The following is an 11,520-nucleotide window of genomic DNA, read 5'->3' as shown; positions in this document are numbered from 1 at the left end:
TGACCACTGATTGACGTACCATTCCCATAACTGGGCTGCACACCGACACCAAAACCTGGGATTCAGAACACAAGAGATCAGAAAATGACGGGCTCTCCCCACCCATTTAATCTCCTCCCACAGCCCATGTACACTCTCCCCTATCATGGACTCTCCCCACCCATTTAATCTCCTCCCACAGCCCATGTACACTCTCCCCTATCATGGACTCTCCCCACCCATTTAATCTCCTCCCACAGCCCATGTACACTCTCCCCTATCATGGACTCTCCCCACCCATTTAATCTCCTCCCACAGCCCATGGACACTCTCCCCTATCATGGACTCTCCCCACCCATTTAATCTCCTCCCACAGCCCATGTACACTCTCCCCTATCATGGACTCTCCCCACCCATTTAATCTCCTCCCACAGCCCATGTACACTCTCCCCTATCATGGACTCTCCCCACCCATTTAATCTCCTCCCACAGCCCATGTACACTCTCCTGTATCATGGACTCTCCCCACCCATTTAATCTCCTCCCACAGCCCATCGACACTCTCCCCTATCATGGACTCTCCCCACCCAGGAGTGTGTGAGAGAGGGGTTAGAGGGACCTCCCCAGATACAGGAGTGTGAGAGAGGGGGTTAGAGGGACCTCCCGAGATACAGGAGTGTGAGGAAGGGGTGTTTGAGGGACCTCCGCAGATACAGGAGTGTGAGAGAGGGGGTTAGAGGGACCTCCCCAGATACAGGAGTGTGTGAGAGAGGGGTTAGAGGGACCTCCCCAGATACAGGAGTGTGAGAGAGAGGGGGTTAGAGGGACCTCCCCAGATACAGAGTGTGAGAGAGGGGGTTAGAGGGACCTCCCCAGATACAGGAGTGTGAGAGAGGGGGTTAGAGGGACCTCCCCAGATACAGGAGGGTGAGAGGGGGTTAGAGGGACCTCCCCAGATACAGGAGTGTGAGAGAGAGGGTTGGAGGGACCTCCCCAGATACAGGAGTGTGAGAGAGGGGTTTAGAGGGACCTCCCCAGATACAGGAGTGTGAAAGAGGGGGTTAGAGGGACCTCCCCAGATACAGGAGTGTGAGAGAGGGGTTAGAGAGACCTCCCCAGATACAGGAGTGTGAGAGAGGGGTTAGACGGACCTCCACAGATACAGGAGTGTGAGAGAGGGGTTAGAGAGACCTCCCCAGATACAGGAGTGTGAGAGAGGGGGTTAGAGGGACCTCCCCAGATACAGGAGTGTGAGAGAGGGGGTTAGAGGGACCTCCCCAGACACAGGAGTGTGAGAGAGGGGGTTAGAGGGACCTCCCCAGATACAGGAGTGTGAGAGAGGGGTTAGAGGGACCTCCCCAGCTACAGGATTGTGAGTGAGCGGGTTAGAGAGACCTCCCCAGATACAAGAGTGTGAGAGAGGGGTCAGAGGGACCTCTCCAGATACAGGAGTGTGAGAGAGGGGGTTAGAGGGACCTCCCCAGATACAAGAGTGTGAGAGAGGGGTCAGAGGGACCTCTCCAGATACAGGAGTGTGAGAGAGGGGGTTAGAGGGACCTCCCCAGATACAGGAGTGTGAGAGAGGGGGTTAGAGGGACCTCCACAGATACAGGAGTGTGAGAGGGGGTTAGAGGGACCTCCCCAGATACAGGAGTGTGAGAGAGGGGTTAGAGGGACCTCCCCAGATACAGGAGTGTGAGAGAGAGGGGGTAAGAGGGTCCTCCCCAGATACAGGAGTGTGAGAGAGAGGGTTGGAGGGACCTCCCCAGATACAGGAGTGTGAGAGAGGGGGTTAGAGGGACCTCCCCAGATACAGGAGTGTGAGAGAGAGGGTTAGAGGGACCTCCCCAGATACAGGAGTGTGAGAGAGAGGGGGTTAGAGGGACCTCCCCAGATACAGGAGTGTGAGAGAGGGGGTTAGATGGACCTCCCCAGATAAAGGAGTGTGTGAGAGAGGGGGGGTTAGAGGGACCTCCCCAGATACAGGAGTGTGAAAGAGGGGGGTTAGAGGGACCTCCCCAGATACAGGAGTGTGAGAGAGGGGGTTCGAGAGACGTCCCCTGATGCAGGAGTGTGAGAGAGGGGTTAGAGGGACCTCCCCAGATACAGGAGTGTGTGAGAGAGGGGGGTTAGAGAGACCTCCCCAGATACAGGAGTGTGAGAGAGGGGTTAGAGGGACCTCCCCAGATACAGGAGTGTGAGAGAGGGGGTTTGAGGGACCTCCCCAGATACAGGAGTGTGAGAGAGGGGTTAGAGGGACCTCCCCAGATACAGGAGTTTGAGAGAGGGGGTTAGAGAGACCTCCCCAGATACAGGAGTGTGAGAGAGGGGTTAGAGAGACCTCCCCAGATACAGGAGTGTGAGAGAGGGGGTTTGAGGGACCTCCCCAGACACAGGAGTGTGAGACAGGGGTTAGAAGGAAATCCCCCAGATACAGGAGTGTGAGAGAGAGGGGTTAGAGGGACCTCCCCAGATACAGGAGTGTGAGAAAGGGGTTAGAGAGACCTCCCCAGATACAGGAGTGTGAGAGAGGGGGTTTGAGGGACCTCCCCAGACACAGGAGTGTGAGACAGGGGTTAGAAGGAAATCCCCCAGATACAGGAGTGTGAGAGAGAGGGGTTAGAGGGACCTCCCCAGATACAGGAGTGTGCGAGAGGGGGTTAGAGGGACCTCCCCAGATACAGGAGTGTGTGAGAGAGGGTTAGAGGGACCTCCCCAGATACAGGAGTGTGAGAGAGGGGGTTAGAGAGACCTCCCCAGATACAGGAGTGTGAGAGAGGGGGTTAGAGGGACCTCCCCAGATACAGGAGTGTGAGAGAGGGGGTTAGAGGGACCTCCCCAGATACAGGAGTGTGAGAGAGGGGGTTTGGGGGACCTCCCCAGATACAGGAGTGTGAGAGAGGGGGTTGGAGGGACCTCCCCAGATACAGGAGTGTGTGAGAGGGGTTAGAGGGACCTCCCCAGATACAGGAGTGTGAGAGAGGGGGTTCGAGGGACCTCCCCAGATACAGGAGTGTGAGAGAGGGGTTAGACGGACCTCCCCAGATACAGGAGTGTGAGAGAGGGACTTAGAGGGACCTCCCCAGATACAGGAGTGTGAGAGAGGGGGTTAGAGGGACCTCCCCAGATACAGGAGTGTGAGAGAGGGGGTTAGAGGGACCTCCCCAGATACAGGAGTGTGAGAGAGAGGGGTTAGAGGGACCTCCCCAGATACAGGAGTGTGCGAGAGGGGGTTAGAGGGACCTCCCCAGATACAGGAGTGTGTGAGAGAGGGTTAGAGGGACCTCCCCAGATACAGGAGTGTGAGAGAGGGGGTTAGAGAGACCTCCCCAGATACAGGAGTGTGAGAGAGGGGGTTAGAGGGACCTCCCCAGATACAGGAGTGTGAGAGAGGGGGTTAGAGGGACCTCCCCAGATACAGGAGTGTGAGAGAGGGGATTTGGGGGACCTCCCCAGATACAGGAGTGTGAGAGAGGGGGTTGGAGGGACCTCCCCAGATACAGGAGTGTGTGAGAGGGGTTAGAGGGACCTCCCCAGATACAGGAGTGTGAGAGAGGGGGTTCGAGGGACCTCCCCAGATACAGGAGTGTGAGAGATGGGTTAGACGGACCTCCCCAGATACAGGAGTGTGAGAGAGGGACTTAGAGGGACCTCCCCAGATACAGGAGTGTGAGAGAGGGGGTAAGAGGGACCTTCCCAGATACAGGAGTGTGAGCTGGGAGATGAGAGGGACCTCCCCAGATACAGGAGTGTGAGAGAGGGGGTTAGAGGGACCTCCCCAGATACAGGAGTGTGAGAGAGGGGGTTAGAGGGACCTCCCCAGTTACAGGAGTGTGAGAGCAGGGTGAGAGAGACCTCCCCAGATACAGGAGTGTGAGAGAGAGGTTAGAGGGACCTCCCCAGATACAGTAGTGTGAGAGAGGGGTTTAGAGGGACCTCCACAGATACAGGAGTGTGAGAGGGGGTTAGAGGGACCTCTCCAGATACAGGAGTGTGAGAGAGGGGGTTAGAGGGACCTCCCCAGATACAGGAGTGTGAGAGAGGGTGTCAGAGGGACCTCCCCAGATACAGGAGTGTGAGAGAGAGGTTTAGAGGGACCTCCACAGATACAGGAGTGTGAGAGAGGGGAGAGATACAAAAGGGTCCAGAGGGGCAATTTTTTCACTCAAAGGGTGGTGAGTGTCTGGAACGAGCTGCCAGAGGCAGTAGAGGCGGGTCCAATTTTGTCTTTTAAAAAGCATTTGTGAGAGAGGGGTTAAGAGGGACCTCCCCAGATACAGGAGTGTGAGAGAGGGGTTTGAGGGACATCCCCAGATACAGGAGTGTGAGAGAGTGGGTTAGAGGGACCTCCCCAGATACAGGAGTGTGAGAGAGGGGGTTAGAGGGACCTCCCCAGATACAGGAGTGTGAGAGAGGGGGTTAGAGGGACCTCCCCAGATACAGGAGTGTGTGAGAGAGAGGGGGTTAGAGGGACCTCCCCAGATACAGGAGTGTGAGAAAGGGGGTTAGAGGGACCTCCCCAGATACAGGAGTGTGAGACAGGGGGTTAGAGGGACCTCCCCAGATACAGGAATGTGAGAGAGAGTGTTAGAGGGACCTCTCCAGATACAGGAGTGTGAGAGAGGGGGTTAGAGGGACCTCCCCAGATACAGGAGTGTGAGAGAGGGGGTTAGAGGGACCTCCCCAGATACAGGAGTGTGCGAGAGGGGGGTAGAGGGACCTCCCCAGATACAGGAGTGTGAGAGAGGGGTTAGAGGGACCTCCCCAGATACAGGAGTGTGAGAGAGGGGGTTAGAGGGACCTCCCCAGATACAGGAGTGTGAGAAAGGGGTTAGAGGGACCTCCCCAGATACAGAAGTGTGAGATGGGAGATAAGAGGGACCTCCCCATATACAGGAGTGTGAGAGAGGGGGTTAGAGGGACCTCCCCAGATACAGGAGTGTGTGAGAGAGGGGGTTAGAGGGACCTCCCCAGATACAGGAGTGTGAGATGGGAGATTAGAGGGACCTCCCCAGATACAGGAGTGTGAGAGAGGGGGTTAGAGGGACCTCTCCAGATACAGGAATGTGAGAGGGGGTTAGAGGGACCTCCCCAGATACAGGAGTGTGAGAGAGGGGGTTAGAGGGAACTCCCCAGATACAGGAGTGTGAGAGAGAGGGTTAGAGGGACCTCCCCAGATACGGGAGGGTGAGAGAGAGGGGGTTAGAGGGACCTCCCCAGATACAGGAGTGTGAGAGAGGGGTTAGAGGGACCTCCCCAGATACGGGAGTGTGAGAGAGAGGGGGTTAGAGGGACCTCCCCAGATACAGGAGTGTGAGAGAGGGGTTAGAGGGACCTCCACAGATACAGGAGTGTGAGAGAGAGGGTTAGAGGGACCTCCCCAGATACAGGAGTGTGAGATGGGAGATTAGAGGGACCTCCCCAGATACAGGAGTGTGAGAGAGGGGTTAGAGGGACCTCCCCAGATACAGGAGTGTGAGATGGGAGATAAGAGGGACCTCCCCAGATACAGGAGTGTGAGAGAGGGGGTTAGAGGGACCTCCCCAGATACAGGAGTGTGAGATGGGAGATTAGAGGGACCTCCCCAGATACAGGAGTGTGAGAGAGGGGATTAGAGGGACCTCCCCAGATACAGGAGTGTGAGAAAGGGGTTAGAGGGACCTCCCCAGATACAGTAGTGTGAGAGAGGGGGTTAGAGGGACCTCACCAGATACAGGAGTGTGAGGGAGAGGGTTAGAGGGACCTCCCCAGATACAGGAGTGTGAGAGAGGGGTTAGAGGGACCTCCCCAGATACAGGAGTGTGAGAGAGGGGGTTAGAGGGACCTCCCCAGATACAGGAGTGTGTGAGAGGGGTTAGAGGGACCTCCCCAGATACAGGAGTGTGAGAGAGGGGTTAGTGGGACCTCCCCAGATACAGGAGTGTGGGAGAGGGGGTTAGAGGGACCACCCCAGATACAGGAGTGTGAGAGAGGGGGTTAGAGGGACCTCCCCAGATACAGGAGTGTGTGAGAGAGGTTAGAGAGACCTCCCCAGATACAGGAGTGTGAGAGAGGGGGTTTTAGGGACCTCCCCAGACACAGGAGTGTGAGACAGGAGTTAGAAGGAAATCCCCCAGATACAGGAGTGTGAGAGAGGGGGTTAGAGGGACCTCCCCAGATACAGGAGTGTGAGAGAGGGGGTTGGAGGGACCTCCACAGATACAGGAGTGTGTGAGAGGGGTTAGAGGGACCTCCCCAGATACAGGAGTGTGAGAGAGTTGGTTCGAGGGACCTCCCCAGATACAGGAGTGTGAGAGAGGGGTTAGACGGACCTCCCCAGATACAGGAGTGTGAGAGAGGGAGTTAGAGGGACCTCCCCAGATACAGGAGTGTGAGAGAGGGGGTTAGAGGGACCTTCCCAGATACAGGAGTGTGAGCTGGGAGATTAGAGGGACCTCCCCAGATACAGGAGTGTGAGAGAGGGGGTTAGATGGACCTCCCCAGATACAGGAGTGTGAGAGAGGGGGTTAGAGGGACCTCCCCAGTTACAGGAGTGTGAGAGCAGGGTGAGAGAGACCTCCCCAGATACAGGAGTGTGAGAGAGGGGTTTAGAGGGACCTCCACAGATACAGGAGTGTGAGAGGGGGTTAGAGGGACCTCTCCAGATACAGGAGTGTGAGAGAGGGGGTTAGAGGGACCTCCCCAGATACAGGAGTGTGAGAGAGAGGTTTAGAGGGACCTCCACAGATACAGGAGTGTGAGAGAGGGGAGTGATACAAAAGGGTCCAGAGGGGCAATTTTTTCACTCAAAGGGTGGTGAGTGTCTGGAACGAGCTGCCAGAGGCAGTAGAGGCGGGTCCAATTTTGTCTTTTAAAAAGCATTTGTGAGAGAGGGGTTAAGAGGGACCTCCCCAGATACAGGAGTGTGAGAGAGTGGGTTAGAGGGAACTCCCCAGATACAGGAGTGTGAGACAGGGGGTTAGAGGGACCTCCCCAGATACAGGAATGTGAGAGAGAGGGTTAGAGGGACCTCCCCAGATACAGGAGTGTGAGACAGGGGGTTAGAGGGACCTCCCCAGATACAGGAATGTGAGAGGGGGTTAGAGGGACCTCCCCAGATACAGGAGTGTGAGAGAGGGGTTAGAGGGACCTCCCCAGATACAGGAGTGTGAGAGAGAGGGGTTAGAGGGACCTCCCCAGATACAGGAGTGTGAGAGAGGGGGTTAGAGGGACCTCTCCAGATACAGGAATGTGAGAGGGGGTTAGAGGGACCTCCCCAGATACAGGAGTGTGCGAGAGGGGGGTAGAGGGACCTCCCCAGATACAGGAGTGTGAGAGAGGGGTTAGAGGGACCTCCCCAGATACAGGAGTGTGAGAGAGGGGGGTAGAGGGACCTCCCCAGATACAGGAGTGTGAGAGAGAGGGTTAGAGGGACCTCCCCAGATACAGAAGTGTGAGATGGGAGATAAGAGGGACCTCCCCATATACAGGAGTGTGAGAGAGGGGGTTAGAGGGACCTCCCCAGATACAGGAGTGTGTGAGAGAGGGGGTTAGAGGGACCTCCCCAGATACAGGAGTGTGAGATGGGAGATTAGAGGGACCTCCCCAGATACAGGAGTGTGAGAGAGGGGGTTAGAGGGACCTCCCCAGATACAGGAGTGTGAGAAAGGGGTTAGAGGGACCTCCCCAGATACAGGAGTGTGAGAGAGGGGGTTAGAGGGACCTCACCAGATACAGGAGTGTGAGAGAGGGGTTAGAGGGACCTCCCCAGATACAGGAGTGTGAGAGAGGGGGTTAGAGGGACCTCACCAGATACAGGAGTGTGTGAGAGAGGGGTTAGAGGGACCTCCACAGATACAGGAGTGTGCGAGAGGGGTTAGAGGAACCTCCCCAGATACAGGAGTGTGAGAGAGAGGGTTAGAGGGACCTCCCCAGATACGGGAGGGTGAGAGAGAGGGGGTTAGAGGGACCTCCCCAGATACAGGAGTGTGAGAGAGGGGTTAGAGGGACCTCCCCAGATACGGGAGTGTGAGAGAGAGGGGGTTAGAGGGACCTCCCCAGATACAGGAGTGTGAGAGAGGGGTTAGAGGGACCTCCCCAGATACAGGAGTGTGAGAGAGGGGTTAGAGGGACCTCCACAGATACAGGAGTGTGAGAGAGGGGTTAGAGGGACCTCCCCAGATACAGGAGTGTGAGATGGGAGATAAGAGGGACCTCCCCAGATACAGGAGTGTGAGAGAGGGGGTTAGAGGGACCTCCCCAGATACAGGAGTGTGAGATGGGAGATTAGAGGGACCTCCCCAGATACAGGAGTGTGAGAGAGGGGATTAGAGGGACCTCCCCAGATACAGGAGTGTGAGAAAGGGGTTAGCGGGACCTCCCCAGATACAGTCGTGTGAGAGAGGGGGTTAGAGGGACCTCACCAGATACAGGAGTGTGAGAGAGAGGGTTATAGGGACCTCCCCAGATACAGGAGTGTGAGAGAGGGGTTAGAGGGACCGCCCCAGATACAGGAGTGTGAGAGAGGGGGTTAGAGGGACCTCCCCAGATACAGGAGTGTGAGAGAGAGGGGGTTAGAGGGACCTCCCCAGATACAGGAGTGTGAGAGAGGGGTTAGAGGGACCTCCCCAGATACAGGAGTGTGAGAGAGGGGTTAGAGGGACCTCCCCAGATACAGGAGTGTGTGAGAGGGGTTAGAGGGACCTCCCCAGATACAGGAGTGTGGGAGAGGGGGTTAGAGGGACCTCCCCAGATACAGGAGTGTGAGAGAGAGGGTTGGAGGGACCTCCCCAGATACAGGAGTGTGAGAGTGGGGGATAGAGGGACCTCCCCAGATACAGGAGTGTGAGAGAGGGGTTAGACGGACCTCCACAGATACAGGAGTGTGAGAGAGAGGGTTAGAGGGACCTCCCCAGATACAGGAGTGTGTGAGAGGGTGTTTGAGGGACCTCCCCAGACACAGGAGTGTGTGAGAGGGGTTAGAGGGACCTCCCCAGATACAGGAGTGAGAGAGGGGGTTAGAGGGACCTCCCCAGATACAGGAGTGTGAGAGAGGGGGTTAGAGGGACCTCCCCAGATACAGGAGTGTGAGAGAGGGGTTAGAGGGACCTCCCCAGATACAGGAGTGTGAGAGAGGGCTTAGAGGGACCTCCCCAGATACAGGAGTGTGAGAGGGGGTTAGAGGGACCTCCCCAGATACAGGAGTGTGAGAGAGGGATTAGAGGGACCTCCCCAGATACAGGAGTGTGAGAGAGGGGGTAGAGGGACTCTCCAGATACAGGAGTGTGAGAGAGGGGGTTAGAGGGACCTCCCCAGATACAGGAGTGTGAGAGAGGGGGTTAGAGGGACCTCCCCAGATACAGGAGTGTGAGAGAGGGGGTTAGAGGGACCTCCCCAGATACAGGAGTGTGAGAGAGGGATTAGAGGGACCTCCCCAGATACAGGAGTGTGAGAGAGAGGGTAGAGGGACTCTCCAGATACAGGTGTGTGAGAGAGGGGTTCGAGGGACCTCCCCAGATACAGGAGTGTGATAAAGGGTTTAGAGGGACCTCCCCAGATACAGGATTGTGAGAGGGGGGTCTCGAGGGACATCCCAGATACAGGCGTGTGAGAGATTGGGTTAGAGGGACTCTCCAGATACAGGTGTGTGAGAGAGGGGTTAGAGGGACCTCCCCAGATACAGGAGTGTGTGAGAGAGAGGTTAGTGGGACCTCCCCTGATACAGGAGTGTGAGAGAGGGGGTTAGAGGGACCTCCCCAGATACTGGAGTGTTAGAGAGAGGGGGTTAGAGGGACCTCCCCAGATACAGGAGTGTGAGAGAGGGAGTTAGAGGGACCTCCACAGATACAGGAGTGTTAGAGAGGGGTTAGAGGGACCTCTCCAGATTCAGGAGCGTGAGAGAGAGGTTAGAGGGACCTCCCCAGATACAGGAGTGTGAGAGAGAGGTTAGAGGGACCTCCCCAGATACAGAAATGTGAGAGGGGGGTCTCGAGGGACCTCCCCAGATACAGGAGTGTGAGAGAGAGGTTAGAGGGACCTCCCCAGATACAGAAATGTGAGAGGGGGGTCTCGAGGGACCTCCCCAGATACAGGAGTGTGAGAGAGAGGGGGTTAGAGAGAACTCCCCAGATACAGGAGTGTGAGAGAGGAGTTAGAGGGACCTCCCGAGATACAGGAGTGTGAGGAAGGGGTGTTTGAGGGACCTCCCCAGATACAGGAGTGTGAGAGAGGGGGTTAGAGGGACCTCCCCAGATACAGGAGTGTGAGAAAGGGGTTAGAGGGACCTCCCCAGATACAGTAGTGTGAGAGAGGGGGTTAGAGGGACCTCACCAGATACAGGAGTGTGAGAGAGAGGGTTAGAGGGACCTCCCCAGATACAGGAGTGTGAGAGAGGGGTTAGAGGGACCTCCCCAGATACAGGAGTGTGAGAGAGGGGGTTAGAGGGACCTCCCCAGATACAGGAGTGTGTGAGAGGGGTTAGAGGGACCTCCCCAGATACAGGAGTGTGAGAGAGAGGGGTTAGAGGGACCTCCCCAGATACAGGAGTGTGTGAGAGGGGTTAGAGGGACCTCCCCAGATACAGGAGTGTGAGAGAGGGGTTAGAGGGACCTCCCCAGATACAGGAGTGTGAGAGAGGGGTTAGAGGGACCTCCCCAGATACGGGAGTGTGAGAGAGAGGGGGTTAGAGGGACCTCCCCAGATACAGGAGTGTGAGAGAGGGGTTAGAGGGACCTCCCCAGATACAGGAGTGTGAGAGAGGGGTTAGAGGGACCTCCACAGATACAGGAGTGTGAGAGAGGGGTTAGAGGGACCTCCCCAGATACAGGAGTGTGAGATGGGAGATAAGAGGGACCTCCCCAGATACAGGAGTGTGAGAGAGGGGGTTAGAGGGACCTCCCCAGATACAGGAGTGTGAGATGGGAGATTAGAGGGACCTCCCCAGATACAGGAGTGTGAGAGAGGGGATTAGAGGGACCTCCCCAGATACAGGAGTGTGAGAAAGGGGTTAGCGGGACCTCCCCAGATACAGTCGTGTGAGAGAGGGGGTTAGAGGGACCTCACCAGATACAGGAGTGTGAGAGAGAGGGTTATAGGGACCTCCCCAGATACAGGAGTGTGAGAGAGGGGTTAGAGGGACCGCCCCAGATACAGGAGTGTGAGAGAGGGGGTTAGAGGGACCTCCCCAGATACAGGAGTGTGAGAGAGAGGGGGTTAGAGGGACCTCCCCAGATACAGGAGTGTGAGAGAGGGGTTAGAGGGACCTCCCCAGATACAGGAGTGTGAGAGAGGGGTTAGAGGGACGTCCCCAGATACAGGAGTGTGTGAGAGGGGTTAGAGGGACCTCCCCAGATACAGGAGTGTGGGAGAGGGGGTTAGAGGGACCTCCCCAGATACAGGAGTGTGAGAGAGAGGGTTGGAGGGACCTCCCCAGATACAGGAGTGTGAGAGTGGGGGATAGAGGGACCTCCCCAGATACAGGAGTGTGAGAGAGGGGTTAGACGGACCTCCACAGATACAGGAGTGTGAGAGAGAGGGTTAGAGGGACCTCCCCAGATACAGGAG

At 56.6% G+C, this 11,520-nt stretch overlaps 1 protein-coding gene across 1 annotated transcript in view; it reads right to left on the bottom strand.

Moving 5' to 3' along the window:
- LOC137313774 (pupal cuticle protein Edg-91-like) overlaps positions 1-11,520 on the bottom strand; it is a gene marked incomplete at its 3' end in the record, with an annotated part of 96,374 nt that overhangs the window by 127 nt on the left and 84,727 nt on the right. The window contains exon 11 of the mRNA XM_067979565.1: positions 1-55. This exon is cut by the window's left edge and continues 127 nt beyond it. Within this exon, the coding sequence (XP_067835666.1) occupies positions 1-55 (55 nt within the window). The remainder of the gene's footprint in view (positions 56-11,520) is intronic.

Source organism: Heptranchias perlo, unplaced genomic scaffold (assembly GCF_035084215.1).
Source record: "Heptranchias perlo isolate sHepPer1 unplaced genomic scaffold, sHepPer1.hap1 HAP1_SCAFFOLD_480, whole genome shotgun sequence".
NCBI classification, from domain to species: domain Eukaryota; kingdom Metazoa; phylum Chordata; class Chondrichthyes; order Hexanchiformes; family Hexanchidae; genus Heptranchias; species Heptranchias perlo.
Note: the sequence above shows the minus strand (reverse complement) of the source record. Positions and strands in the feature narration are given on the sequence as shown.